The sequence below is a fragment of the Aspergillus foveolatus genome (assembly GCF_047715535.1).
Source record: "Aspergillus foveolatus strain CBS 279.81 unplaced genomic scaffold BDW70scaffold_42, whole genome shotgun sequence".
NCBI classification, from domain to species: domain Eukaryota; kingdom Fungi; phylum Ascomycota; class Eurotiomycetes; order Eurotiales; family Aspergillaceae; genus Aspergillus; species Aspergillus foveolatus.
This window is the reverse complement of record NW_027396106.1, coordinates 42,884-70,837: the sequence shown is the minus strand read 5'-3', so window position 1 is coordinate 70,837 and position 27,954 is coordinate 42,884. Positions and strand designations below refer to the sequence as shown.

The following is a 27,954-nucleotide window of genomic DNA, read 5'->3' as shown; positions in this document are numbered from 1 at the left end:
AAAGACATCTCCAATCATCACCCAGATGACGAATCGCGACATCGGCAATGTAATAGAGCAAGTGCGGGGACTCTCCTCAACTACACTGGGAGTCCCTGGAGATATCCGGCTCCTAAACAAGAAATCCCCATACCTATCTCCATCAAGTAAAGACCTGATGGAAGAACGGATCCGCAAACGCATCCCCAAGTCCTGCCGCCGCTGCCACCGCCGCAAACAGCGCTGTGTGGGCGCGCCGGTCTGCGCGAACTGTGAGCTGGCGGGCCAGCCTTGTGTTCGATCTGACAGTGTGCCCTCGTGGCACCATGGGATGTCGAAGGGCGCGCTGGCACAGAGGATAGAGACTCTGGAGGCGCAGCTTGCCGCTCTGACAGAGAGGCAGACAAGGAGCGCGAGCGTCTCGGGATCTGAGGAGCATTGTCAGTATCGAGATGGGACCAGATCTTCAGGCGAAAGGCTGAGGCCCAGCACAGGTTCAGGTTCAGGCTCCGGCTCGAACGCAAGCATAAGCACAATCACAGGCTCACCCGAAACGCAGGGTGCAGTCATGCATTTCTTCATCCAGGGACCGGGTCGGTACGAAGATAAAGTCGAGGGGAACTATCTAGGTCCGTCATCTGGCCTTGCAATCGCCGAAAATATCAGTCGTATAGTCCAGGACGCTGTGTGGAAATCCATTCCCGTGAACGAGACGCACGAGTTCCAGGCGCCCTGCGAGAATGAGACCACCGGCCCAGCCTCAGCACCGGACGACGCGATGGGAGCGCGCATCCTTGAGGCGTATTTCAAGAGTATGCAGATGCGATTACCGTTCTTGTGCCGAGCCGAGATACACGAGTTGCACGCCAGACGCCATGAGCCAGTTGGCCCAAGTACAGCGGAGCAGTTTTCCCGATTCAAGATCTTTATGGTCTACGCAATTGGCGCGGCCATACTCAGAATGACAGAGATGTACGACTCGACGCCGCCAAGAAATTACTTTGTTACGGCCATGCAGTATCAACCTGCTATCCAGGGATCGCTCTCCATCTCGAGCATCGAAGCTCTAATGCTCCTTGCCATGTACAATCTGCAGTCATCTGCTAGCTCGAGCGTGTGGTACATGATGGGCCTGGCGACACGGATATGCGTCGATTTCGGACTGCACAGGGAGGTGCAGTATCGGCGGCTCAGTCCGTACGAGGCACAACGCCGCCGGAGGCTCTTCTGGAGCGTATACCTGAATGAGCGCTCTGTTGCGTGGTCGCTAGGTCGGCCCTTCAGCATTGGCGATGAGGAGATCGACGCAGAGCCCCCAGCTGATATTGATGATTCTCTACCAGAAAGTGCAGACGAAGAGCTATTCCGAACACCCAGAGTCCCGGGCGAGCTGTGGACGGGCCCGAATATCCGGTGTTTCATTGCATGCATCAAGCTATCCCGGATATCATCGAAAATTAGGTCGACTGTATACCGGTTGGATAGAGACCTACCCTCTCTTCTACATAAAGTGCATCCATTGTTGGTGAGGCTAGACGAATATCAAAAGTCCTTGCCATCTCTATCTGCATACGAGAACGACTTCATCCAGATGCACTGGAATAATGCGACGCGGACTCTCCTGCATCCTTTCCTGAGTATCCTGCCGCCAGACGACGAGCTGGCCCGTCGCTGCCTGTATTCGTCCGGGCAGATGTGCCAGTATTTTAAGAGACTACGACAGAGAGACTCAACCTGGTACTCGTTTTTGCTCATCAACACGCTGTTCATGGCGGGCTTGACTATCTGGTACACCCCCCCTACCACCATTTCCTCATAACACGAGTTTCCCAAGCTAATGATAGCAGTCTGTGCCTCTTCCGCTCCCCCCGACTTTGGACAATCAGTGTCTCCAATGATCTGCGCGCCTGCTCATCCGCACTCTTCGTAATGGCCGAACGACACCCCAGCGTTCGGAAATATCGCGATGCCCTGGAAACAGCCATCAACCGTGTCATGGACTACGTGAGTGATGCGCAGATACCGAGCCAGACACATGCCGCGGGCAGCATGTCGTATACTCTCGACCGTGCGCTTACGGACCCTCCAACGCCAGGGTTCTATATCCCCTCTCCGCAGGCAAGTAGGGCTAGTGGACCTGGAGTGGGTATTGAAGAGACGCCAGAAACGATACCGATTCCTCTTTCAGACGGACGGGCAACTACGTTCTCGGGGTTATTCGCAGAGGATTTTTGGGCGGGCGATGCGTTTAGTTTGCATATGGGGGAGACCTTTGGATTGTGAACATAGCGCCTTCCACTCGTCTCTTAGTAACTGAATATGTCCATTTGTAAACTACTATGCAGGTGTGGCATAAACTAGTGCTATAGCATCACAAATGCACCGGCGACAGCTGGTCCTCAATCCCCAGATCCTCCCGCCGCGATTTACTCGCTGGGTCAAAGTAGGGCACCTCGCCGATGCCCACAGCACGGTTTCCGCTGCGCTCGCCGATCCCGTCGTAGTCAAATGTGGCCGTGTGAAAAACGCTGCGGTTGTCCCAGATGGCTGCATCCGTCAGTATAAAATCATGCTGATGCACGTAGAGGCTTGGGGTTGTGGTTGGTTGAAGACGCACCGATATCATTCGGCTCATTCCACTTGAACCGCACCTGCAGGTCATGGCCGTAGGTAATCAAGTCGTGAAAGTATTTCAGCAGGTTCTCGCTCTCGCGGGTAGTCAGGCCGTTGACTTTCTTGGGGAACGTTCCTGTCGCAGCGATCAGCTCCGTTCCTACCTAGGCTCCAACCATTCCCAGTGGGAATAGGTGATCAGGGAGCACGCCACTCACCAACCGGAAAGATACTTTTCCACCCAGTAATCGGATTCGTCCGCACAACCGGATGGTCACTCGCCAACTCACTCCCCACATTCAACGGCGATCCTCGAGGTTTCTCATACAGGCCGAACCCCCCGGCCTGCGCCGCACGATGGAACCCGTCTCCCGCGTGTCTGGCAGTGAGCGTCTCGAGGAATGCCCGGTACGGCTTGCTAATCCGATCGTACAGCTCGTACCCGCTCGCCCACAGGGTATCTCCACCTGTCGGCGGAAGCAGAGTCAGTCGCAGCGCAGAGAAGTCACTCGGCGCCTTCTCAAAGCTGATGTCGCTGTGCCAGATGGCAGCGAGGTTGCCATAGGCCCCCTTGTACAGCTTCTTCCGTTCCAGACTGTTGATCGTGCTGATCTGGGGATCGGGGTCCCCGAATTCCCGCGCGTCGTTGACCACCGGGTGGATGTGCAGGCCGTGTTCCTTGGGACGGCCAGTGAGCTCGCCAAGTTTGAGAATCAATTTCTTCTGCAGCTCATTTGTTAAATTGTCTTGGGCGCGGAAGAAGACGACGCCGCGTTCGGCAACTGCATGGGGTGGTTAGTGGCATTCCCGGCAGAGGAGCGGGATATTACTTAGAATAGCAAGATCGCGGATTCGCTCATCGGCATTTGGGGCGTTGAGGATGTCGTCGACAATGTTTATGGAGCCCTTAGGGAACTCGTTTCCAATAACTGGGGTGAGGACGGTGGATTTGAAGCCGTCCAGCGAGCCGGAGGAGTAGAGGCGATGGTGGGAGGCGGCCTTGGCGCTGCCGTTGGATGTAGATTCGACAGAGATGGTCATGCTGTCTTGCTTTCTTTTACTTCATGAGAAGATGCTGCGCTCGGGTTTGAGCTGGACATGGCCCAGAGCGCGCTTTTATAGACGATATGCTGTATAGATCTCGTAATCGCCGACGCATCGGCTTTCGGCGATAGGGCGCCCACCTGTCGCGCAATTTCTATCGACGATTCGCGAGATGCATAGAGTACAGCCTTTGTCTATGGAGTAAGTGTCGAATTGGTGCGATGTATTGCGCAATCTACGCATAGTCGACTGTCAAACTTCTACTCCAGTGATGGGCCGCACGCAATGCGGCGCGTGGATGCCGTATCGCGGCACTGAGTACAGCTGGTGCCATACATCGATAGAATCGCTACCCATTCAGAGCAAGAACGACTTCAATGTATGGGACGATTTTGATATCTACTGCAGCCGAGCTCAATGGCGAAGGTCAGCGGTCCGAGGCCGAGCCGATACAGACGCTGATCATTATATTCGGGTACTTGTTCAACTGCCAGGTCCGCCTCACTTCATGAGTTATTGGCGAATTCACTACCCGCCGAGTAAGAGACGTTCTGACCAGAGTGCGGGGTGAATATAGACTACTCCCTGGCCATGGAACTCGTTTCGACATCTTCTTTTGGACATCGTCCAACCTCGAAACGGAAGAGGCCTGCTGTCCATGAGACAGATCACGATCTATCAGATCACAACGATCAGCCTCTTGCTGCTACAAACTTGTCGAATTCTCTTTCGCACTCCCCTTCCAGATCATGCACCAGCATCCGCCTCATCCTGCCCGAGAACAACCACGTCCAATCACTCTTGCTCGTCACTCCGGCATACCCCAGAACAAAGTCCCGTACTGCCTGGACGATCCCGTCAGGAATGTGGAAGACTTTTCTGTTGTTGACGGCTGCTTGCACAGTGCGCGTGGTGCGGGCTTTTCGGATATCCTCGTAGACCATGAGCAGTTCAGGGATGTATTCTGGAGTCTCGTCTGCGATGGTTGCAAGATGAGCGTGTGAAAGTCCGAGCAGCTTGCCGATCGCGAAGCCGTCCTCTAGTGCCATTGCGGCGCCCTGCGCTTGGTAGGGGAGGGTTGGGTGGCAAGCGTCGCCGAGGAGGGCGACGAGTCCCTTGCCATTTATTAGCAACTTTTTTCGTATTTCTTAAAGAAGCGGGTAGGTTGATGCAGTATACCTTCGTCCAAGTCTCCAGTTCTGGCAAATGTGTGAGTTTCCACGTGGTTACCTCTGGCACACATGAAAGCAACTTGGTCAGCCTAGAGCCCGGCATGTCAGTATCACCTCAGCAAATACCCGCTCTTGTAGATGGGTAAGGCCTAGACTCACCTCCCATCCCACCCAACATAGCTGGCCCTCATCTCTTCAACATCCCCCTGGACTCTTTTGATCCCTTGGTCTAGATTGTCCGGTCGGATAAGAACGAGATTATACTCCTCTCCTTGCCGAACGGGATAGAAGATGGTGTGTTTGTCTGGGCCGAGCCAACTAGTCACGGCTGTTTGGCCGCAGAGATCCTCTATCTCTGGATCATTGAGAGCCTCGAGCTGGGCCCGCTTGAGAGTTGCGCGGTAGGCCAGGTCGCCTGTCTCTTGGGGAGGGGTGGGTATGCCCAGGACCGCGTCGCGGACTCGGGAGTGAAGGCCTATCGTCTGACCATCAGCAGGTGAGCTTTTTGGTGGTGCTTCATATCTTCTTTGCTAGGGATGCACTAGTACCATCAGCGCCGATAATCACGTCCCCAGCGACTCTTTCACCACCAGCTAGGACGACTTCGGCGGTACCGAAGGCGATATCCGCGACTTCAGCGCCGAGTCGAATCTCAATGCCCAAACGGGATACTTCGTCGAACAAGAGCTGGTAGAAGTCTTGCCTGTGAATAATCCTAGACAGCACATCAGCGCCTTACCCCTACTCAGAAAGAGAAAGCCATACACCCAAGGCACCCCAAACTCCTCCATGATACCATCGCCAAACGGCATAGATCTAAGGATCCTCCCATCGTCGTAACGCCGGAAATCAACATGCTGCACGCTACTCCCTTTCTCTAGGGTCTGCGGTAGCAGACCCAGCTGCTTGAGGATGGTGGTGCCATTCGGCGGGATCTGGATCCCCGCGCCGATCTCGCGCGCTTGAGAAGATCGCTCGAGAACGAGTACATTCGTGTCTGGATTAAAGTGACGGCAGGCGATCGCGCAGGCGAGACCACCTAGTCCTGCTCCTACAATGATGATGCGTTTCATCTTGGTCTAGGATGGACTGAGTTGAAACAGGCCAGTTTGTTTTCATTGTTACTGTTACTGTTACTGTTACTTTACAAAACAGTACAGCACTAGACTGTCATGTAATGAAATTTTCTTGGCAGTGGAATGCGGGGTTTCTTCAAGAAGACCTCCTTCCCACAAAGTAGTACAGCGTAATGAACGGCCACTGCACGCTCTTCTCTCCGCTGCTAAAGGTCCAACCGTCAAGGTCTCGCCCTGAGCTCGCAAGGAGACCCTGAATCTCTACTGGGTTGCGCGTGCGAAGACACGAGATGAACCCGTCAACCCAGAGCGCCAGGGGCGCGATAGGCAGGAGGAATGTGAAGAACAGATGCACGGGCGAGTGCCAGTACCACAGCAACGAGACATAGAAGCCCCAAAAGAAGACGAGGGGCGAGTAAAGGCAGGTCGAGACCTGGCGGGCGGTGATTTCGAAGATTCTACAGCAACCTCGTCAGCCGCCTTGTTCTCATGCAAAAGTGTTCTCAAGAGGACCCGGTCCGTGCCATACATGAATGCATCCGCCTCGTCCAAGGCACTGCCCAGGATCCCCCTCGCATCCATATCGTCAAAATGATGGAAGCAAATATTGAATACGCGACACTCTCTCTTGTCATCCGCCGCCAGCCGTCCCACGTCCCGTGCGTCGACCGGCCTCTCGACAAATTCGATGTTTGGCTGCTTCTTGGCAATCGCGCTCCACACGTCCACTGGAGGGAACATGTCTGTGAGCACGAACCGCACCGGTTCTTTTCCTTGCGCTTCAGCCTTGGAGTTCAATACGGACTCGATAAACGGGGTTGGGCCGCCGGCGCCCGCGCAGATGTCAACGATCGTGTATGACGGAACATCTCGCAGCTGCTCTTCGATCACGGCGCAGGCCTGCGTCGCGAGGCTCCCACGGCTCCAGAACGGCACGCGCAGATTCCAGAGTTGGCTAAGCGAAAACTGCTCATGGTGGTGCAACCAGGAGGGGCACCAGGATTGGTCGCCAAGTTCGTGGAGTTGGACGCGTGGCCACAGCATCGCGATTGTGATGCCGTTGGTGGTGATAGTGGTGTTGGTGGTGGTGGCAGAACAGCGGGAAATTATCCCGCCCACGAGCTTCTACAGATTAGATCATATATAGGTCATACAATCGATTAAAAAATGAACAATACCGTTAATGTGCACAATCAGATTTTTACTGTATTCAGGGCATTGTGAAAGTCTCAGTCGTTTTATATTTCTTTTTGTGCTGCTAATATATAAACGTAACAATATATCTTTGCGCTTGCCGTTACCTGCAAGGGTCGTACACTACCATAAGGTAACGAAAACAGAAGCCATTGACTGTTGCACGGTAGAGGTAGTTCCTGCTTTGCAGAGCATATGTTGCGCGAGCTATACTCAAGAGCAGTATGCGTGTAAACGCAGCTTCAGCCCAGTTAGATATCCCAATGTAATATCACCGAACAGCTTAGGGCCTCCAATCGCTCGCCTTTGCCAGTGTCTTCGGCAAGACAGAGATAGTCCACCAGTGAGAGATTTGTGCAATAAAAAAAGCAGAAATCTAATGCAGGGCACATCCCTGAAATGCGTGCAGCTGGCCCATTTGGCCCAGTAGGCGAATATCGGGCGTGTCTACCCAGGACTATATAGGGTTAGTGCAGTGCCTATGCAACTAGGAACTTTATTTATGGTTGCCTGTACACTTCAAGCGCCATCGGGGTCGACAAACAGGATAAAACACAACCATAAGTTGCGACATCATCAGGAATTATTGGAAGATACCCTAGTAGAGGAGGATATTATGGGTATGTGGCTGGGGCCGCCTTCTCTGGACTACCGCCTCGGCTAAGATTGGAAGATAAGGTTATTCCTGGTATGCAGACGCAGAGGCGCTGGGCTGATGCTCTAACGCATCAGTGGAAGCATCCAATGTTCAAAATGGCCGTTGAGCAGCATGCGAGCCTCGGCTAGATTCAAGTTTTGGTACTGCCAGGGAGGATCTGGTCCCATTTTGGGCAAGGGACTGCACTCTGGGCAGGGCTTCTGCAGTTCACAGCAGGTATTTGGGAGGGCTGCAGTTCCTCCCGCCACTCCAAGTGGTAGTAATTTTACAGCCTGGTTCAGTTGCTGATAATATGCATGCATGATTGCTTCAAATAAAATCCATTCACCAATAGCCTAAGCCCAGATGTAGCACAGATCCTTCATTACTGCCGTGAGTCTGTATCTGAGAACAGCAAGCAAATGGGCATGAACCGAAGAGTAAGGAGCACGGCCAGCCAACTCCTATAAGAGGCACAGGATTCCAACAACTGCATGCTCGAGACTAGAATCAAGCCTGCTTTGAAAAGTTGCACGCCATCCCTACGACTTACTATACCACATACCACATATCAACTTTGTTGATACCTCGCACTCAACCGAGCACAGCCGAGCCTGTCCGTTCTGTCCGACGCCGACCTGTAGCGTCATTATGCTCATCCAAACCGTTGCCCTCTACCTCGCGCGCTTCATCTCCTTCTTGGCCGTGATAACCGGTCCACTCTGGTTCGTCAACCACAATTTAGGTACTGTAGTCCGTTCTTCCTGCTTGCTGCGATGCCTTGACTGGTCAACCTATACTGACGTCAACGTAAACAGCCTTCCAGATTTTCGGCCTTCCAAAAGCTATCGCCGGTCAGAAGATGGCAGCATTCGGTCCCGCCATCGGTGGCCGCAACATGTCCCTTGGCACCCTGATAATCCTCGCGAGCTACTACCTGACATACCAGCAGACCGGCTTGGCGCTGGCACTTATCGCTACCGGATCCGGCTTGTCGGATACGGAGGTTTGTCTGCGTTTAGGGAAGGGTCATAAAAGGCATCTGGGCAATCTGGTTTTTTGCTATGGTGTCTCCGCCGTGCTTCTATTGTCGTAGGCTGGGGAAAATAGGAAGGAGGAAAAAGGGGAGCGGAAAGGGTTAGTGGGCTACGCTGTTTCGTGGACAAAGGCCGAGTGACCACACGCCGTGCAGTGCAGGGTTGTTCGGCTGTGGAAGAGTGGCAAAGGTTGTCCTACTTTGCTGCGGGACCCGGTGATGGCCATCCCATAAACTGTATCTAAACAAACAGCTGAGACAGAGTCAATCAAGGATCGAACAAGAAAGTTACGAAACCTATATATGCCACGCCAGTGGGCGGCAGAACTGCCTCTAGACTGAATACATCTTCCAGATTTTACTTCTAGAAAAACCAAGCCTGGAGTCTGGGTACTTGGCCGGATGGCCGAATATACTTAACGATTGCCACAGCAAGGCCAAACACCCCTTGCTTGCACTGCAGGTGCCCGTGTCCAACCACTACGCCACGGTTTGATACCGGCCCGCATGGTGCAGTCCAGGGGCAGTAGAGAGAGTAGCCATGGGTGCTTGGGGAGAGTCCGCGCAAGCGAGCGAATCATGGGGTTCTCGCTGTGCTATCCCCATGTGGATCCTGGACTTAACAGCAGCTGGAAAGTGGCAACCTGAAGGCGAGGTATTGCAGGGTTAATGATGACTTGCTCCTGATGATCTGCTCTTGGTGGATAGATTAACAGGCTTCTGAGTTACGGCCGGAACCTCGGATTCTGAATGGATTGGACATCGAGAGTTCAGGGCTGAATGTCTCGAGGCTGGACAATGAATCGTAGTGAGGGTATAGTGTTGATCTAACCATGCCCAGCCTTCGCTTGCAATCCTTTCCTCTCGCAGCTCTCTGCTACGTGCTACGTGCTCATTGCCTCTTCCATGCTCTACGGCTCATATCACACACTAGCTTATACGTACGAAGGAGATTATTTACACACCTGCGATGTACCCGGCATTCATGGAATCAATCAGAGCAGACCCATTTGCACTGGCAAATTGTGTCTCTTGATCATCACGAGCGTAGATGGCTTGGACGGTAGGTCATGGGCAGCGGCACTTCCCCGACTCCAACATTGTGGCAGATCCTCGGTCGTAGTCAACGCGCAAACGTCCATCGTTTTTCAATCGACCGTGCATTCTATGGACGAACAAAGAGCGAAGGACGCTAAGGATCAAGACAGTAACTGAGTATCCGTGCGAATCTGAATTAAATATGAGATGCCGGCCCTATGATGGAGTGTTAATACCTCTCATTACATCATTATCAAACGGCCTAGTCACCAATAAAAAGAAAAAAAAAGGCAGCGTCTATAACTCATAAATACTTATTGATAACATATTAACGGTTTTCCTGTATACTTTAAGCTATGACTGCGCTAAGGGCGGAACAATCTATACAGCGCTAGCTGCGTCAAATCTCGTATATTGGGTAATAGGCAAGAAACTGAAACGCCTAGTGAACTGTATTTCAAACGGGCTTGTGGACGCGATATTCCTTTTTTTCCCTGTATCCTGTCCCTTATACGTTCCAGGTCCAAGTCTTCGGTTCGACTAGGGACTTTGAGAGATGAAGAATCCTCCTGCCTGGGAAGAGTCCCTGTGTAGCTACAGTCACATCTCCAACACTCTGCAGAACCTGTGACAGTTTACCGTGAGACGAGAACCCAACAGGGGATACCACCCCGGTAGATTGATCAGGCGACTCTATCCAGAAACTGGATGCTCGATCACTGTAGCCAGGTGCGCGTTACCAAGATCCCAACAATGGGGGCCGCGAGTGACAGGACAGGCGATCTCGAGCGATCCGCCCGTCCGTCAAGCCGAAGTCTGGAGCTTGAGGTAGACCGTCCAATCCTTGTTTTGTACAGCGCGAATGGGCCGGCTTCTGTCTCATTCGCTCATAATCCATGCTTTGACCTCCTCCTGCGACCGCTAAGCCTTGTTAGCGGACCAAAAAAGGCCAAAGAAGTGCCCGTCATTTTAGGCTGCTGAGCCGAGCCCCATCTTCTCGATTATTCTGCTACGCATGGTGTCCTTCGCAAACATGTCCATAACGGTCAAGCCCACAGAAACTATGATTATTAACGCTAAACTTCGCCCCGTTAACGGTCTCGCAGCATTTCATAGTACATTGTCATTCGCGTCGGCGGCACCAGCCGTAGGGTGGGCTCCCTGAGACGTGGATAGCAGATCTCTCATGAAATATTCACGGTATATATTGTGCATCCTGACCGGGCATTCGGCGCAATAGCAGTCAGTTATCAACTCGAGTAAAGCCATAGTGGTTCTGGGAGGGAATGGGCATCGAAAATGTTGCTATTCCACGATTGGTGGAAACTTCCTGCGGCGATCGTTAGAGCACAATTGGTGGCTTTATTTGTTGGAGATGTTAATTTGCCAGTCCACAAAATAAGCGTGATGGACTGGGCTGAGCTCCTTTAGGTTCAACGTCGGGACCCTAATTCTGCCTCTTGTTGAGACTCGCTAACCGAGCCCTTAAGCTGATCAGGTACTTCTTGATATTGTCCTAGATGCGGATGAGCGGATGATTGCCCCGGGTATCAGACTCTAGCAAAACCCCTGGATCTTCAGAGGAACCTCGGGACTTATTGCCCTACGCTGGAGCGTGCGAGTCTGACAGCTCTTTGCCGATCTTGATGGCTTGAAAACGTTTTGCCTTGAGTACAGACTTGCCTGGTTTCAGCTCGTACCTATGCCAACCATGAGCTACCCAGCACAATCCCATAAAGTGTGTTGACGCCTCCTATATTCACTGCTGCAAAGACACATCAATGGTGCCCAGCAATCCTTCTACCGCTGAACGCCCATATACAAGAAGTATACAAAAAGTATACAGAACTGTGGCACGTCGCTAGCAACAAGGTCCCTGACTACTTGTGTTTGCATAAAGTACCTATTATCCATATGGATAGGTCCTTTAAATACACCTATAGTTTAGCGGCTTTATTTTAAGAGAAAAAAAAAGACCTCTAAACTTATCTATACCATCCTCGACCTTTAGCCATATCTATAGAGTTCGACTAGTATACTATACTCGCCAAGTGCTATGGGCTGGCCTGTCCTAGCGGCTGACGGACCGCCGGGAGAAGTACGATCCGGGGCCCACTTGCCCCTAAAGCGCGGGCAGCCCTGGGCCCCCGTCGTACCCATGACGGGCTTTAGGCCCGCTCCAGATTGTGTCTGGCCTTACCTGCAATCTGCGATGTCTCCTGGCTGGCTGCTAGCACGAACTCTAATCGCTCAGCCCAGTGCATAAGACCTACCCCCCAGCCCAGTGTCCAGTGAGGCGTCACGGCACTTGACTGTCTGTCTACACTTGTCCTCCAGCTATAAATATGTCGAAGAAGAATTGACTAACGGTCAATTAGCCCTATCTTCAGCTCTAGTGGTCTTTATTGCCAAACCGGTCCCGCGACAAGCGCGCTGGCGCCCTTGCCGCAGAATGGCCATGGCCTCGAACAGCTCCTCCGTATCATGTCCTGTGCCCTTTATCGCTGAGATTTCCATTGGCGACACCGGCGGCTGTTGGTTTTTCGCTATCCTGCCCCTTCGAAGAGGCCGCTGACGTTTTCTCTCTAGATCTCGCAGGCCGCTGGTGCGAGCCTCAGCTCGTCGGCAACGAGACGGTCTCGTGCTGTTTCCCGTGTCCATTTACGGACTGGCAGTATTCAGACGGTGCGTCCAGTACTCGTACAACGAGCCAGGATATTGATATGGTTACAGGCCTCGGCAATGAAATGGTCCCTTGGTTGGCGCTGGTCGTGCTGGTTTTTGTCGTCATCGGTGCGTTGACGTACATTCTTCTCCCAGCTGAGGATACCCGACGACATTATCTAGTGATAAGCCCATTGATGGGGTTTGTCTTCATGCCGGTCTGTCCCAATAACCCGTACTCCGCGACCACCGCAGACGAGTTTTGGAGCGCTGATTAAATCCGGTATTCAGCTCGCATTCATCGTCCCCCTCGGGGGCACTGCTCGCCAATGCTACGACGCAATAACACCGAATTACTGGCTCTCTGACATGACCTGCGCATGGACGGGGTCATTGATACTATACGGCGCTTGGGTGCTCGTCATCGGGTGTATGTGACCCCCATCCGGCTCTATGTGACTCACCCGAACAGAACTGATGATGGGTGGGAAAAGGCTTCTTCCGCTCCCTCGCCCTGTACGTCCGGCTAATATGGGACGTCGAGCCGGGTACTGTGTTCCGGTGGATCTCCATTACCACCATCTTTGGCGGCGCCGCCGGCATGCTCGGCGTCGCGCTCGGCGTGTCTGGCGTCTCGTACCAAGTTGGAGAGATGTGCTATATAAGCTACAAGAATAGTATCGCCTCCTTCTGGGGGCCGCTCATCGGTATCGCATTCATCTCCTGGCTCATCACAGTGTACATTTTCGGATACACTATCCGCGGGGTCCTAACCCGCGGCGGGACAGCGCACATCCACTCGATCTTCAAGAAACGAGATGACGGCAGTGATCCGCTTTCCCGCGCTTTACAGATAAAGACCATGGGACGGAACCTATGGTTGATGATAAAACTCCAGTGGAGGGCGATTGCCGTCTCTTGCTTGCTCCTGGTATTTGTGGCCTATGTAGGCAACGTAAACCTGAGATGGGGCAGCTCAGCCCTGTATAGCGAAGAAGATCTGATGCCGTGGATATCCTGCCTTGTCGCCACAGACGGGGACAAGCATGCCTGCAGTGATGAGGCGAGCGCTATAGGCCCTGATAAGAAGACTGGTCTTTCGTCGGTGACGATGATTTCGGTATTCCCCCTTTCCCTTTCCCCCTTTCACCTTCCGCCTTTCCAAACTGAATCGACCTTCCTTTCCCTTTCTTACGACCATGATTGGGTACACTAACATATGCCGGACTCTAGTCCTGCGGTGTATTGGGTATCATCTGCACAGTCAGGTACACCATGATCCTTGCCTGGATTGACTGGTTCCGCGATCTGTTCGACGTCCTTGCCGGCCTGTTCTTTCGGCGGCGCCAGCCCAACCGCAACAGCAGCTCCATGACCATTAATCCTCGCGATGAAGCTGAGTCCGGCCGTCGTCGCTCTGATGATTACGATATCGAGCTGGCCTCGACATCGACAGCGGACACGCACCCCGGGCTTGCGGCGGCCGTCGACTACTCAACCAAGGCGAGAAATGCGGATAAACAGTGTAAAACGTGCACATACCATATTCCCCAGGATAGTCTCTCAAAATCGGGAGGTGGTCTATAGTGCGTTTCGACAAACAAACTTGAACTCGACTTGAGGTGATCAGCCCTACGACACCTGATGATTGCAATCTCTTTCAATCCCACCCATCACATCACGAGCACGGACAAATGCGCTTTCACGGATCAATTAACAGAATGCCAGTTCATCGGGTGTCTATGTAGGTGATATAGAGGGTTGGTTATACTGCCACCTTATGATGTGATGATATACCACTTCAAAGTGACTATAAGACCATTTGTACATCTTAATTTATCCATATTTTGCGGCTATAACATTGTATATTCAATGCATATGAAGACTATCCATTCGGGTTTGACCGTTTTCAATGCCTATTTTATAATATGTCTATATCGACGTGTGAATACAATATCAACCCCCTGCCCCCCTCAAAGGATGCGCCTCCGTATTGAACACCCAGTCGTCCAAGCTGACCAGATCGGCCTCCCCAAATATCAGATACAGATACTTCAACGTCTCCGCCATCCAGAAACTCTCCATGCTATCCTCTCTCTTTACATTTCCATCTTCAACCATAACATCCCGCACCGCCGCATTCCCAAACTCCGTCTTCGTAACCGCTTCAATAGCTGTGAACATTCTCCACGAGGCCTCGCGGTACTTTTCGTCTCCTGTAATCCGCCACATATAGAAGATACTCTCCATCGCCTCAGGACGCAGAAAATAGTGTCTATCACGCACGTAGGTGTAGATACCACCCCTGGTTTCGTCCCAAGGACATTCAGCCACCGACGGACAAGCCGGCACGGTGAACATCTCCGGCATGATACCTAGCGGCGAATTATGGTAGTACCAGATACACCCGTCTGTGAGCTTCCGGCCGGTGTCGAGATACGTCTGGTTGGAGAAAAGCTTCCCGGCGAGCGCGTACATCCCGCCCACAAAGCAAGCGAGATGCTCTGTCCGGGGCTCGAGTCCCACGGAAGAGCTGGTTGCATGCGCGACCCCTGGTAGGAGGATATCTGCATGATCAGGCGTCATCGGTCGGAAGAGGAGATGTCGAATCCCGGCATCTAGTGCGTTTCGCGCCAGACGCTCGTACTGTGGCCCTTTTCCCACGCCACCGAGGAGCCGATACGTCTTGCCGAGATACTCATAGGCGCTATCGGCCATCCCGCCGAAACTGAATGTCGACCCCCGGGTCAGATCGCCCTTCTGCAGGTTCACGCTGACCGGCCACAGCCCTGGGATCCGGGTATGGCCGGCTTGGGAGTCAAGCAGATCGGTAATGCGGGATGCCGCATCGAAATACCGCATATCCCCCGTCAGCTGCGACAGCCGCGTGAACTCGAGACTGCTGCTGGCGAGCTCGGCGAGCACGCCCTGTGCCGCCGCGCGCTGAGGCTCTCCGTTGCCTGCTTTGTGCAGGTTCCACCGTGGCACGGGCATGCGGTTCTCGGTGTCGAAGGAGGTGTAGATCATCTCCCCGAGCTGGATTGCTTTATCCAGCAACCGAGTCTCTCGACAGCCAGTGAGATCATACGCCGCGAGCAAGCCGCCCAGATACCGGATTGTCGTTTCGAACATGTTAATTGTGCTCTGGGAGGATGATGGGGAGGAGTGCGGGCTGAAGTCTATATCTGCGAGTGCGTCGACTGCCGCTGCGAACTCCTCATCTAGCCCCATGATTAGCAGTGTGTCGAGATTGTCGACTAGCGTTGCTCCCCATCCGCCAAAGTTGTTTCGAGATCCGGCCGTGATGGGCCGTACTTCGTCCGCCTTCCAGGCGTGGGTTGTGTAGGAGGTCCATGCGCGCTGGAAAGCAGCTTTGATTGCTGCCTGGCGGGATTTAATGATTGGGGATTGGAGTGGGAAGGAAGAGTATTGGATGCGTGGAAGTGTTGCAGGAGGGTTGGTTGACAGCGGGATGAAGTTGGATACAGGGTATCTGACTGGGATTTCACCCCAATTGAACCCTTCCGTGCTGGTTCGGTTATATGGAGGGTTAGGGGGTGTAGATGGACATAGGCTTTGCTGCCTAGCAAAGCTGTTGCCAGGGCCGTTTGTAGCCCTGCTGACGGCACGTGGTGTGTCTGTACTCTTATGGAGGAGGAAGAAGAGGACCAAGAAGATGGCCGTGATGCTGAGGAGGGAGGACCACCGTCTCGGCATCTTCCTCCGTCTGCCTTTATGCAGCAGACATCAATCCTATTCTTGGTTTTAAAGAGGGCGCACAGGTTGGGCACATGGGAAGAATTTGAGATCTGTAAGAGACCCTGGCACTGCCACGGCCCACATGAGCTGAAAGTGGGTTCATGCAGTGAAACACAGCCTAAAGTGCGTCACTAACATCAATAATCGTGGCGTTGGGCTGGGCTGGTTGCTGCGATTGGTGTGCTGGGACATAATGGATGGCCTAACCAGGGTTTGCTCCACTGCCGAGCTCCTGTTTCAGTAGAATTAGCTAACAGCCGGATCTACGCGGAATGCCTAGCCGATGACTTACTGTGTCTATTTCAGGAGAGATTGTACAATATGAGTAAACTTCTCCTTTAATTAACTAGCCTTGACACTAAATGGCCCTCGAGCGTGTCCACCGTACCTCGCCGAAGGGACCGGAGCTATGCCATGGAGTACAAACAGGCTAGCGTCTACTTGAACCAGTACCCATTCAACCTTTCCACCGTCCTTGCGCCGACGTTATGGTGCCGATTCTCCTCCCAGACCTGGCCTCCCTCGCCGTACTGGTTACTGAGATGACCCAAAAAGAACTCAAGGTTTTCGGTACACTGTGGGAACTGCCCCTTGAAGAAATCAAACAGTTCCTGCACAGAAGCCTTCTTTGGCGCGTGCGTGACCTTTTGAGAAAATAGGTCCAGGTATCGCTGCGTATGCGCGAGGTCTTCTTGCGCATCCAGCTCCCACCCGGTCTCCATGTGCCCGGGGATCAGCTTGGTCGGTTGCAGTGCGGCGATCAGACGGAGTGTCTTGTTCCATGCCTCCAACAGCGCGGGGGTTTCGACTTCTTCGACCCTGTGGCTGTTAGTTTCGCAGAAAAAAAAGAGAATAGAAAGGGAATGAATGTAGGGGGGGGGGTGGGTAGAGAGGATGAGTGTACCAAACATGGGTGCTCCGTCCGTAGACAGCGTCCCCAGTGATGATCGTCTTCTCGCTCGGTAGCCAGAACAACGTATGGTCAACACTGTCGCCCTGCAGCGGGCCTAGCAATACAACAGGACTGGCGGGGTCTCCGTTCAGAACGAAGAAGCTGAAATCGAACGCCTCGGGCCGTCGCGGTGCGACATGGACATTCTCCGCTCCAAACACCGACGGCCAGTACTTCACTTTATCCTCGTACTCCCTGTTTATCCCGGCCAGGACATACGGGGCAGCGTAGAACTTTGCGTCTGGGAAGGCCTCGAAGATCGAGTTTGCGGAGAAGAAGTGGTCTGGATGGTGGTGCGTGACAAAGACGGCCTTCAGTGGTTTCGAGCTGGTTTTCTTGATCCAGGATGTCACGGCTTCGCCGTCGGGCTTGAGAAAAGGAGGGTCAATGAGGACGGCTTCCTCAGTGCCGACGATGAGCGTCGTGATGCTGGAGAGGCCTTTGGTAGACGAGGAGAGGTGGTACGTTGTGAGGGGCATGCTGCCTAGGTTTGTAGTTTGGGAATGGGAATGTAGATTGAAAAACGGGTAATGGGCGGGGTCTCGCTCTCCTCTGGATATTTATACGTCCCTACAGTCTCAATGATCGCGTGACGATAGGAGAGATGCCCGGGAAATCCCCAGCGCGGGGTACTCCTCACGCCGATCACCACTTGATCCACTGGCTGAACCGCATCAGTTCCGCAGTCGCTGTCTGGATTGTCATAAAAGGCGCGAGTCAGTCGCTGTGGGATTCGTCTTTGATCATCCTGCTCGTTCTCTGCTCCGTCTCAATGGCACAATATACCAAACCCCTAAGCCCCGACTCCCTGCTAGACAAAGTCATCGTCGTCACAGGTACGCGTCCAGTGCCTGATACTGAACCATTACTTACAGTGACAGGTGGCGCAAATGGCATAGGAGCCAGTCTCGTCGAGTATGCTGTCCAGAACGGCGCATCCGTGTGCTTTGGGGACGTCAGCGTACAGGCCGGCGAGGAGATTGCAAGGACAGTGAACGCCAACGCCCCATCCTCTCCTCCTCGCGCAATCTTTGTCCATACCGACGTGACAAAGTACGACTCCGTTTTGGGCCTCTTCGACAGAGCGATGGAGGTCTACGGACGCATCGACCATGCCGTCGCAGGCGCAGGGATCGTCGAGATTGGGAACGTCTTTGATCCAGCTCTGGATATGCAGTCTATCCGCGAGGCAAGTCAGCCCAGTCTTCTTGAGATCTGTAGAGGACAGGTAATAACAAAAAGAAAATAGCCTCCACCCACAAAGGTCCTCGATGTGAACCTCCTCGGCTGCCTGTACACAGCTCGCATCGCGAGCGTGTATCTGCGCCAGAACCACCCAGAGCCAGAAGCAGACCGCTCGATTATCCTCATTTCGTCGGTGGCGGGCTTTAAAGAATCCCCAGGCCTATTTGTCTATCAAGCCTCCAAGCACGGGGTGATCGGCCTCATGCGCGCACTGCGCCTCTACCTCCACGGCCCGGCATCCGCGCACAATATCCGCGTAAACTGTATTTGTCCGTGGATGACGACAACGGTGATGGTCAAGGGTATACAGGAGGGATGGGTCAAAGCTGGCTTGCCAATGAACTCGCCTATGGATGTGGCAAGAATTACGGCAGCTGTGCTGGGAGATGTAACTATTAATGGGACCTCGATGTACGTCGAAGGTGGACGGGCTTGGGAGATTGAGGCGAATCTGGATCGCCTCGAGCCCGCCTGGCTTGGAGAGGAGCCGAGTAAGTCCCTTGCAAAAGGGCAAGCCGTGTTGGGGTCTGGGATGGACTGGACGAAGTAATAGACATACGCGTTACCGGCTACAATTACCCTATGACTGGATAATCTCTAACATGAACTGCGGGGCAGTCGCCACATCTAATATGGCTGGAGGGGCTGTCGGAATAACCCCTGCGGAGCGAAGTCATGGCTTACCCTGGTGATGGCTCTCCCATCGAGTAATTACATGTATGTTTATTTGTAAGTAATGCGGAAGAATTCAGCTGCTCTTCATGGTTAACTCAAACTTTCCCCTGTTCCTCAAAATCCCCCGTACTGTGCGCGGTTTGGGGTGAACATGGGCATGGGCATGGGGGAATCCCGGCTGCCTGCATTGTTGAATACCGAGGTAATGGCAATGGGCGCTTTCCCCTCGTACTCAGCCTTGATAACAATATGATATTGTCCAGTTGACTGATATTGCATCTTGTAGCTGGCTTTGAATCGGCTTAGCTATGCCTAAAGTTGTTTTCAAACCCTGAAGACAAACTCTCTGAAGACTATGGCTATCCACCCATAATGTGGCATCATTCAAGCCTGGCAGAAATTGCTAGTATTCCACCTACACATCGAAGCCACGAAGACTCCCTAGAGATGTTACACAACACAGGCCTCTGTTAGGGCTCGATAGCCGTGACCGTGACGACTCAGTTGTTCGCCGTGACGTACAGCTACACCTCTAATCAACCAGTAATCAACTCCGCCAGGCAATACCTATCAACTATTGGTACCATCTTCATTGCTGCTATCTCTGTTCATGCAGCTGTCTCAGTACAATAATGGACGGCCACGTTATGCTCCCCGGACTCTTAAACGAACCGCGCCTCGCTTTGATGAATGTTAAATGAACAACAGTGAATATAAAAAGTCATTGAAGCATACTAGCTAAGGATTAATAAACGATCTACTCTCATGCCCAATCCTCCTTGATGAGATCTGCCGCTTTCTCCGCGACTGCAAACACCGTCGCCTGAATGTTCCCCCTCGGCTCTAGTGGGAACACGCTCGCATCGACAACACGCACATTTCTCGTCCCATACACTTTGAGCCGCGGGTCAACGACGCCTCCATCTCCGCGCGGCATCATGGCGCATGTCCCGCTGACATGGTACATTGATAGAACCAGGTTCCTGCACAGCTCCTCTGCCCGCTGAAGGTCCGTGACTTTCTCGGCACTGTGCAGACGCTGGCCGCCTTTCTTCAGCAGTGGGATAAATGGGCTAGTCTCGGGTATCTTGTCCATCCATATGCTGTGTCGGGCCTGGAGTTCGAGATCGGCGGGGTGGCGGAGGATGGCGTGGTCGATGGCTGGAGCCGCCGTAGGATCGTTTGAGGAGATGTGCACGGAGCCTCGCGAAAGCGGATAGCTGAGCAGTGACATGATACAGATGAAGAAGCCGGGATGGCCTAGGTTGAAAATATCGCTCGGGTTGGGGCCCAGATCGGGCACGAGCTGAAAGGGGGCTATGACATACTGGGCTGTCGGCTCGTCAGGGTTGCTCAGCAGCTCTTTCAGGACGTTGTATTGCTTTTTGTACATCTGGGGCAGAGCGGGATCGGCCAGCGAGGCCTCAACCTTCTGCAGGAGCTGCTCTCGCTTCTGCTCGGAGAAGTCAGGACACGGCATGAACGCCGACACGAGGGGAACCATGCCCAGCAGCCCGGAGCCGTCCTTCTGATACGCTGCCATTGCAGCAGCTGCGACGGCCGGGTCGCGCGCCATATCGCCCGATGGCAGCCCGTCTGCCACCTCGTAGTTGAAGCAGACGATGCCATGGTCCTGGAGGTTCTCACCCACGCCGGGCAGGTTAACGACGGGTTCGATGCCGTGCGCGCGCAGACGTGCTGCATCGCCGATGCCAGACAGTTCAAGGACTTGGGGACTCTGGAAAGCACCAGCTGCCATGATCACCTCGCCCTTCACACCTACAGTGCACGTCTGGCTCCCCTTGACAAATTGAACTTGCCGCGCGGTAACATCTCCCGCTTGCCCGTCCGGGCTATCAAAGATAACCCTACTCACCTGTGCACCCGTGACAACCCTCAGATTGTCGCGTCCCAGTACCTCAGGCCTCAAATATGCCGCGGCTGCATGGCTCCTCGTCTTCGTGACCGGATCGACGGCACCAGGATTGACAAATGGGCCCGTTCCTGCCCCCTTGATCGGATCCTCCGTTTGCGGCCACCCCAGCTCCTCGAATGCCCGGAACCACGCCACTTGGTAGGGCGTGTATCCTGTCTCGTGTCCGAATGATGCACAAACCGGGCCATCACTCCCCTGGTCGATCTGTTCTGATTTCATGGTCCCGAATAACGCCCGGACCCCGTCTGACGGCGGTACGCCAGTGTGGAACTTGCGGACGTACGGCGCAAAGGCCTCCCATCCCCAGCCTGGATTGCCGAGCGCTTCCCATGCATTTATTCCCGCTCGTGAGGGGTACACCAGCATCCCCATGTTGATGACGGAGGAGCCGCCGAGCGTGCGGCCTTTTGTGCCGAAGATGCGCCGTCCGTTGAGTTGTGGCTGCGTTTAGAAATCATACTCATTAGCGTTCTGTCCCTTTCTGATATTATTTCATTTTTCTCTATTTTTTTTTCATTTCTGCAGTTGCTCGTGCTGGCCAATGTATATATACCTGCGGCACGGACCGGAAATCCCAATCAAACTCTGGATTCTCGAACATCGTAGCTGCGAGACCGGGGACCATGGTACGCGGGTCATCGAGCCGGTTCGTCCCCGCTTCGAGGACAAGGACTCGCACGGCTGTGTTGCTGCTCAGCCGGTTCGCCAGGACCAGGCCTGCTGTTCCGCCGCCGACGATGACGAAGTCGAAGGCCACGTTCTGCAGCCCGGCTGCGGATTCGGTGTCAATTGATGGCATTTCAGAAATTGTGGTTGGGTTGAGGACTTACGACGCAGCTGGGCCATAGCGTCTTATATATCAGTAACTACTCTAGGGCGGAATGAGGGGCTTCACGGCCTAGCCATTCATCTTAGCCGCTGTTTTCCAGCCCACTTCACGGCGGAGGAGACTAAAATGACCGGGTTTGCGATCAAGACCAGGCTTGAGACCAAACTATTGGCTGTTTTGCAAGGCTAGGAGGCTATGATCAAGCTAAGATGTCAGACCGTTTCTGCACAGCATATTTCGAGGCGAATAATATTGCAGTGGCTGAGGGAAGCCTTCTTGGGCTCAAATTGAAGCTAGTATCGCTGCGCTTGGTAGGCCATTGCTCCCAACACAAGTAAATCGTTCGATGGTTGCTAGTATTCCAGCGCGAGAACCGATTTATATTCTCTGACGTCTCTCAAATTCTCGTCTTCCGCCGCCCTGCTTATCTTCAGCCTCGGCGGGTCACCACCTGCATTTGTCCAAGCACCGTCAGTCATAAAAAGGGCCACGTTTACATCTGAGCATTCTTTGCCGAAAGCAGCCACTAGGCTAATCGTATACGGTAGGATAACAGTTGCCCGCCAAAGAAGTTTAGCCCTTTTTTTCTCGTTCGTAGTGCGGGGAGGTACTCGGCAGGGTAATATATATCTGCAGTCATGCCTACCACAAATCACAGAAATATGCCAGAGGCATGTAGGACAGATCTGGACGAAGAAGTTGAAGCACGAGACTAATGACATTTTGCTGTGGACTATAGAGCGTACCCATCCTGACTAGTCTCAAGTAGATTTTACATCCGCGCATTCGAGGCAACATAACGAGTTGAGCACGCACTAAAACTTTGATTCCTTATTGATAGTCTTGGTCTCCCCAATACACAGGTATACGGCCTTATGGGTCGGATCTCCTAACAACGTAAGCATGAAACGTAAGCATGAAACGTAAGCATGAAAGATTCTTTCACTTTTAATGGAAATGTGATATCATCGTGCGTGTGTCGAAGTCGCCTTTACATCTTCAAAGACAATAGCAGGTGCCTGCGGTGAAATGCTCAATTTTCACCGTCTATACAGATCTGATCTCGCCTTGTTCAGCAGGAGCGTTATCCGAGATCTTATGGGCAGAAACCAAGGACCTTCATAACAGAGATTGTTCCTTTTACTATGGTGAATAGGTAGGTCCATATTATAGTCTATTTGCGCCTAATGGTAATCGGACGGAATCAGATCATCGACATCCTATCAGATGAAGAATGCCGATATGGCGATGGGTGTGTAATATATTATATTATGTGGTATCAGCGGACAGACTCAATATGCCAAAGTGGGCTAAACCCTAACCCAGCTTCAACAGGAGTGTAAAATATTTTAAACACTAGAAATATATCCCACAACAACATCGCTCAAACAGTTCATCCATAATCCCTGCAAAACCTCTGAAGCAGTCAAGGAATTATTAGTTGCCCTTAATAAGAAGCTGCTTCTCCTCCTTGATCTGTTTCACAACCTCAATGTCAATCTTGAGCGTATTCGCAACCGTCTCAGCGGGCGTAAGGGCAAGCCACTGCGCCAGAGAAATGTCAGCGACGCGATCGCTCTTGTAGAATTCCAACCAGACGAGCGGTTCATCATCAGAGTTATTTTCAATGTAGTGGCCTGACAACAATACTATTAGCGAGGGATACTGGTACGGAACAAGAGTAAGGCTGACGCACCGCTGTTATCAGGGAAGACAGCTGTATCGCCAGCGGCAAAGTCGAAGGTCCGAGCCTTGGAGTCCCCGATAAACACGGTAGCACGGCCCGTGCCTTTGTGGAAGTAGAGCCATTCCTCAGCCTGGATAGTCAGCAAGGTGTCCGGCTAGAGTGAAGTGCAAACGTACATTTGGATGCCAGTGTAGCTCACGGAGCCCCCTCGGCTCTAGCTCGACAATCGTAGCAGCGATAGTCGTTGAGATCGGAAAGTTCCTAGAGTCAATCCTGCGGAATGTACCTCCCTGGCCCGGGACGGGCTCAGAGGGGTGGTCGTAGGTGTGATACACATATGAGCTGTTGCCCGTCAATGTGCCCTGGGGAACAGTGTTCGCTTCCTCGGGTATGGTTCCGTTGAGGATGTAGGGGAACTTCTCGGGGACGGTGTCGAAGACAGAGGCATTGACGCCAAAGTTTTTGGCGAGCACATCGCGGGGAGTATGTTTGATCCAGTCATCAACCATGAAGGTCGTTCTGTAGCAGTAGATTAGTGGGCAGTTTTCGTAGTTCGAGCAGATAGGGGAAGAAATTTCGAGAGGCTTTCAACATACCCAACTTTTTCAAAATCGCCATCGTCAAAGACAAGGAGATATTCGTTTTCGTCATCTAGACCTTGCACATTATGGGCAACACCCTTGGGAAAGTACCAGATGTCACCAGTGTTCAGCTTCTCCGTCGTCCAGCGGCCGTTTTCGTCGACCGCAGAGAGGAGGAGAGAGCCCTCGTAGACAAAGCCCCATTCAGCCTGCCAGTGTCATTAATAAATTAATACTTCTAATCACTTATGGTTGACGTACCACTCGATGCCAGTGTAGCTCGCGAATAGCCCCCTTGGTCAGGTGCTGCTGCGCACCGGAGATATCTCGGCTTTGTGGCAGATCCTGCACCAGCTGCTCGCGCACCCATCCACCGGGAAAGAGTCTGGTCTTAGAGTCGGAGAAGCTCCATTTCAAATTTGGGACAATTCCGTTGTCGGTCGATTGCGCCCCGAGGTTGTCAGGGTTTCGCTTGTCGCGGTGCAGGTCGGTGCCGCCTATGCCGCGTTAGCAGGGCTACAGGGCTACAGGGCTACAGACTGGTATATAGTTGTAAGGTAGGGGAAGCTCTTACCTAGAATGGGAGCACCCTTGCCATTGTTGTCGATGGGCTGACCGTCAACGAAGCCAGACCGCTTGAGGAGCGGCGGCGACGCGAGGATAGAAGAGACTGCCGCGAGCAGCAAAAGAAGCTTGGAGTGCATTGTGATGGGTTCTCCAGAAGTAAAACGAACTATGCGCTTGCTCCTTGGAATAAACGGGCAGAAATACTTTCTTGGCTGACTGGGCGAATAACAGGCTTATACGTCTCTTGTTCCTGGCATGATGGAGGATCATCAACACATGCAAGAATTACAACATCTGCGTTATGGCTGACGACTTGATTGATATGTAGAGCCCGAAATTGGATCGACATGGTCGCCGACTGGATTTGGGGGGACAGGGTGACTGGTAAACACGTCTGCGGAGTGGATGACAATTCGCGGAAAGGAATGATCGACTAAGGATGGAGAGTGCATGGTTCTGTTCTAGATGCTACTGGAACTGTTGGCCAGTGGCTGACGAGTTGGACTGAACTGGGCCGTTGCATTGCACCATGCAGCAAATTAGGGTAACGATTGTATCATGATGCCAAGCATGTCGTTATCCAGACACTGCCGGGCCCACGCTCTCCTTGTAGGTCCCTGCCCGAAAATCAGGGTCGGAGCCCTGCAAGGGCCTTGGCGGTGCGAATGGCGTTATTCGACGATGGTTCTTGTTCATCTTTATTGAACCTTGTTTCCCTTGGCATGGGCGGGACATGGGCGGAGGCATGAGCTCGTGGAGCTGACGGATTCCTGTCTGGTGTGTGATTGCGAGTATGGACTCGACAAATGCTTCTCTTATAAGCCTTCACGGCAGTAATAGGACATACTGGTCTTGTGTGATGATGGGCCCTCCGGCATTGGCGCCCATACCCTGACCACCGCAGGAAGACGGCGAGGTTGCAAGCTTGACCAGCCAAACAAGGCCAAACAAGGCTCTGTAGGCGAGCACAAGCCATCTTAGCAGGTCTCACAGCATCCGTAGCCTTCCAGCATCCTTGGGCAACGATCATCCAGAGTCCCTCACTCTGATCTTGGCTCTCACGGACGAACGCTTCTATGTAGAACTCATATCTGTCCTGGTTATCATCATGCGCATCCCATCGTATCTGTCTCTATGCATTTGCTCCTTACGTACTAGCGTTCGCGAAGAGCGCCTCTCAATATTCCGCAGCGCACCGCGTGGTGATTCTTCCACTCCTTCACGATCACGACATCAACGATCTTCGGGACATTTGTCCCAATTGCAGGCTTTGTGACTGATACTCCATCCTGCCCGCGCCGGGGACAAGCTATCAGAGGTAATGTGATGCAATACGAGGTTCGTTCTGCAGTGTGCCTGTCCCCAATAAGCAGCGGCAAGGTGATAGCTGCATGATTTCCTGATCAGGTCAACGTGCAAGTCGATCGGTATTTGACATGGACATGTCGAGAGGCTTTGAATACACCATGGGCAGGAGCTACCGAGTTTTGCGTGCTCTGCAGCAGAGATGTCGTTCAACAACAGACTGAGATAGCGAGGAGCTGGGTTTGTGTGGTTAAGGAGCAGACACAAAAGGTTATAAAGTCCGCCTTCGAACGGTCAATCTGCTCAATTCCTCTCAAGAGACCATCAGCCATTCCACTCTTTCTTTCCAGTGGCTTCTTGACTGTGCACATCAGTCGTTTATTGGTCATCCGTCAAGATGAAGTCTACTTCACCTGCTCACTTGATCCCACTGGCCACTCTGGGTCATGCCCTCTCGATTTCCTTGCCTCCTCTGATTCCACACATTCCCGGTGTGACTGAGGCCTTGAACAACATCGTCCCTCCTCTGCCAATTCTGCAGGTTCCTACGGCCGCCTTGGACAGTCCTCCCTTTACGCCCAGCAACATCAAGCCCAAGAAGATTGGCTACTTCTGGACTGGTGCCGGTGACAAACACCACAAGGATTTCCTTGCCACCTACAGTCTGGACGATGACACCTTTGGCACTTTGATCTATGTCACGGACGTCCCGTCCAGCGGCAATGACCCGCACCACCTGGGCCCTTCTCTCGACGGAAAGGCTCTAGTTGGAGGTGGTCTGCTCTCTTTACTGAAGACACAGGTACCTCCCATATTCCAGTATAAAAACCGCAGCCGTTAACATGAAGCAAGGACACTGCCTTTTACTTTGACACTTCGAATCCCTATCGCCCCAAATTCCTGAAGAGCAACCGCGCTATCCTCTCGTCCATCGCTGACGAGATCCGCGCAAAGCCTGACGGTGGCTTCTATATTACTTACATGGGCTCTGCGCTAGGCACTAGCCCTGGCCGTCTTGTTGAAACCGATGCCGATTTCAACATCATCCACGAGTGGCCGGAGGATGTAGAAGGCGTGCTCAACATCCTTGGCGAGCAATTCTCCCCTCACGGTCTGAGCATCGACTGGGAGAGAAAGCTCATCCTGACATCGGACTTTGTGGAGCCGATCAGTATCCTTAAGCCCAGCCTTGGGATTCGGAAGGCTGATACCCTGCGTCTGTGGGATTTGGATTCGAAGAAGATTCTCAACACCATTACCATTCCTGAGGTATGTTTTGCCGGGATCGAGTGAATTGTGTAATGACAATGCTAATGTTATGCCTGTAGGGCGGCGGCATCCAAGACGTCAAGTTCATCCCTGGCAACAAAGAAGGCGCTGCCATCGCTACAGCCGTGCATCTAGGCCAGGTCTGGATTATCTACCCCCAGCGTGAGGACAGGAACGGCAAGCCCGGCGTCGCTGAGCTCCTTTACGACCTCGGTCCCAAAGCCCGCGACACCGTGGCGATCTACACCGACATCACCCAAGACGGCCGCTTCCTCTACCTGACCCTCACAACAGGAAACCATATCGCCGCTCTCGACATCTCTGACCTCGACAACATCAAGCGTCTCGACGACCCAAATGAAGACCAGCCCACTATCGGCCCGCACTATATTAAGATCACGCCAGACCAGAAGCACCTCGTCGTCACGGATTACTTTGTGCAGACCGGCGATGTTGGCCTTATCAACACCCCTGCTGACTTTAAGGCGCTGTACATCGATATTAATGATGATGGCAGTCTGAGCTTCAACCGCTCTATTGACTTTAGCAGGGAATTTGCGAACAGGGGAGGTGCAAAGCCCCATTCGACTGTTGTTTTTGACTTTACTGACCCTGAGAATCCTCTTTACTATTAATCTTCTCATCTGGCTGATAGGGAAAGGTAACGGGGCTGATGACGCTCGTAATGGGTTTATA

The 27,954-nt window shown here is 52.9% G+C and overlaps 12 protein-coding genes across 12 annotated transcripts; 5 read left to right on the top strand and 7 right to left on the bottom strand.

The window, feature by feature from the left end:
- Positions 1 to 157: 157 nt before the first annotated feature.
- Positions 158 to 2,262, top strand: BDW70DRAFT_151866 (transcription factor domain-containing protein; the record flags this gene model as incomplete). The annotated part of the gene is made up of 2 exons (XM_073739355.1): positions 158 to 1,767; positions 1,827 to 2,262. 2 exons carry the CDS (start codon positions 158 to 160, stop codon positions 2,260 to 2,262), a joined length of 2,046 nt encoding a protein of 681 aa, XP_073593942.1.
- A 48-nt stretch (positions 2,263 to 2,310) lies between these two features.
- On the bottom strand, positions 2,311 to 3,770 carry BDW70DRAFT_86451 (TauD/TfdA dioxygenase family protein). Its single transcript, XM_073745051.1, has 4 exons — positions 3,423 to 3,770; positions 2,811 to 3,374; positions 2,597 to 2,728; positions 2,311 to 2,526 (listed from the first exon to the last, which is right to left on the bottom strand). Exons 1-4 carry the CDS (start codon positions 3,631 to 3,633, stop codon positions 2,351 to 2,353), a joined length of 1,083 nt encoding a protein of 360 aa, XP_073593941.1. The 5' UTR covers positions 3,634 to 3,770; the 3' UTR covers positions 2,311 to 2,350.
- A 558-nt stretch (positions 3,771 to 4,328) lies between these two features.
- Positions 4,329 to 5,881, bottom strand: BDW70DRAFT_161914 (uncharacterized protein; the record flags this gene model as incomplete). The annotated part of the gene is made up of 5 exons (XM_073741052.1): positions 4,329 to 4,751; positions 4,816 to 4,897; positions 4,968 to 5,283; positions 5,357 to 5,523; positions 5,574 to 5,881. 5 exons carry the CDS (start codon positions 5,879 to 5,881, stop codon positions 4,329 to 4,331), a joined length of 1,296 nt encoding a protein of 431 aa, XP_073593940.1.
- Positions 5,882 to 5,957: 76 nt separating this feature from the next.
- On the bottom strand, positions 5,958 to 6,926 carry BDW70DRAFT_140340 (uncharacterized protein). The gene is made up of 2 exons (XM_073737586.1): positions 6,414 to 6,926; positions 5,958 to 6,342 (listed from the first exon to the last, which is right to left on the bottom strand). Exons 1-2 carry the CDS (start codon positions 6,623 to 6,625, stop codon positions 6,021 to 6,023), a joined length of 534 nt encoding a protein of 177 aa, XP_073593939.1. The 5' UTR covers positions 6,626 to 6,926; the 3' UTR covers positions 5,958 to 6,020.
- A 1,440-nt stretch (positions 6,927 to 8,366) lies between these two features.
- Positions 8,367 to 8,811, top strand: BDW70DRAFT_161912 (DUF4267 domain-containing protein; the record flags this gene model as incomplete). Its single annotated transcript, XM_073741051.1, has 2 exons — positions 8,367 to 8,460; positions 8,534 to 8,811. The coding sequence occupies 2 exons, from the start codon at positions 8,367 to 8,369 to the stop codon at positions 8,809 to 8,811; spliced, it is 372 nt and encodes a 123-aa protein (XP_073593938.1).
- A 3,430-nt stretch (positions 8,812 to 12,241) lies between these two features.
- BDW70DRAFT_161911 (uncharacterized protein) lies at positions 12,242 to 14,040 on the top strand (the record flags this gene model as incomplete). Its single annotated transcript, XM_073741050.1, has 6 exons — positions 12,242 to 12,323; positions 12,379 to 12,474; positions 12,523 to 12,671; positions 12,745 to 12,883; positions 12,948 to 13,573; positions 13,687 to 14,040. The coding sequence occupies 6 exons, from the start codon at positions 12,242 to 12,244 to the stop codon at positions 14,038 to 14,040; spliced, it is 1,446 nt and encodes a 481-aa protein (XP_073593937.1).
- Positions 14,041 to 14,299: 259 nt separating this feature from the next.
- BDW70DRAFT_140337 (glycoside hydrolase family 47 protein) lies at positions 14,300 to 16,207 on the bottom strand. The gene has a single exon (XM_073737585.1). It carries the CDS (start codon positions 16,168 to 16,170, stop codon positions 14,410 to 14,412), a length of 1,761 nt encoding a protein of 586 aa, XP_073593936.1. The 5' UTR covers positions 16,171 to 16,207; the 3' UTR covers positions 14,300 to 14,409.
- Positions 16,208 to 16,543: 336 nt separating this feature from the next.
- BDW70DRAFT_140336 (MBL fold metallo-hydrolase) lies at positions 16,544 to 17,659 on the bottom strand. The gene is made up of 2 exons (XM_073737584.1): positions 17,117 to 17,659; positions 16,544 to 17,031 (listed from the first exon to the last, which is right to left on the bottom strand). Exons 1-2 carry the CDS (start codon positions 17,641 to 17,643, stop codon positions 16,650 to 16,652), a joined length of 909 nt encoding a protein of 302 aa, XP_073593935.1. The 5' UTR covers positions 17,644 to 17,659; the 3' UTR covers positions 16,544 to 16,649.
- Positions 17,660 to 17,936: 277 nt separating this feature from the next.
- Positions 17,937 to 19,158, top strand: BDW70DRAFT_169660 (putative 3-hydroxyacyl-CoA dehydrogenase; the record flags this gene model as incomplete). The annotated part of the gene is made up of 3 exons (XM_073742742.1): positions 17,937 to 18,000; positions 18,046 to 18,381; positions 18,466 to 19,158. The coding sequence occupies 3 exons, from the start codon at positions 17,937 to 17,939 to the stop codon at positions 18,957 to 18,959; spliced, it is 894 nt and encodes a 297-aa protein (XP_073593934.1). The 3' UTR covers positions 18,960 to 19,158.
- Positions 19,159 to 19,847: 689 nt separating this feature from the next.
- On the bottom strand, positions 19,848 to 21,819 carry BDW70DRAFT_169659 (GMC family oxidoreductase; the record flags this gene model as incomplete). The annotated part of the gene is made up of 2 exons (XM_073742741.1): positions 19,848 to 21,461; positions 21,574 to 21,819. The coding sequence occupies 2 exons, from the start codon at positions 21,817 to 21,819 to the stop codon at positions 19,848 to 19,850; spliced, it is 1,860 nt and encodes a 619-aa protein (XP_073593933.1).
- A 1,467-nt stretch (positions 21,820 to 23,286) lies between these two features.
- On the bottom strand, positions 23,287 to 24,821 carry BDW70DRAFT_169658 (oxalate decarboxylase family bicupin; the record flags this gene model as incomplete). Its single annotated transcript, XM_073742740.1, has 6 exons — positions 23,287 to 23,486; positions 23,546 to 23,666; positions 23,713 to 24,055; positions 24,133 to 24,326; positions 24,379 to 24,614; positions 24,692 to 24,821. The coding sequence occupies 6 exons, from the start codon at positions 24,819 to 24,821 to the stop codon at positions 23,287 to 23,289; spliced, it is 1,224 nt and encodes a 407-aa protein (XP_073593932.1).
- Positions 24,822 to 26,386: 1,565 nt separating this feature from the next.
- BDW70DRAFT_161905 (uncharacterized protein) lies at positions 26,387 to 27,893 on the top strand (the record flags this gene model as incomplete). The annotated part of the gene is made up of 3 exons (XM_073741049.1): positions 26,387 to 26,791; positions 26,842 to 27,258; positions 27,318 to 27,893. The coding sequence occupies 3 exons, from the start codon at positions 26,387 to 26,389 to the stop codon at positions 27,891 to 27,893; spliced, it is 1,398 nt and encodes a 465-aa protein (XP_073593931.1).
- Positions 27,894 to 27,954: the final 61 nt, after the last annotated feature.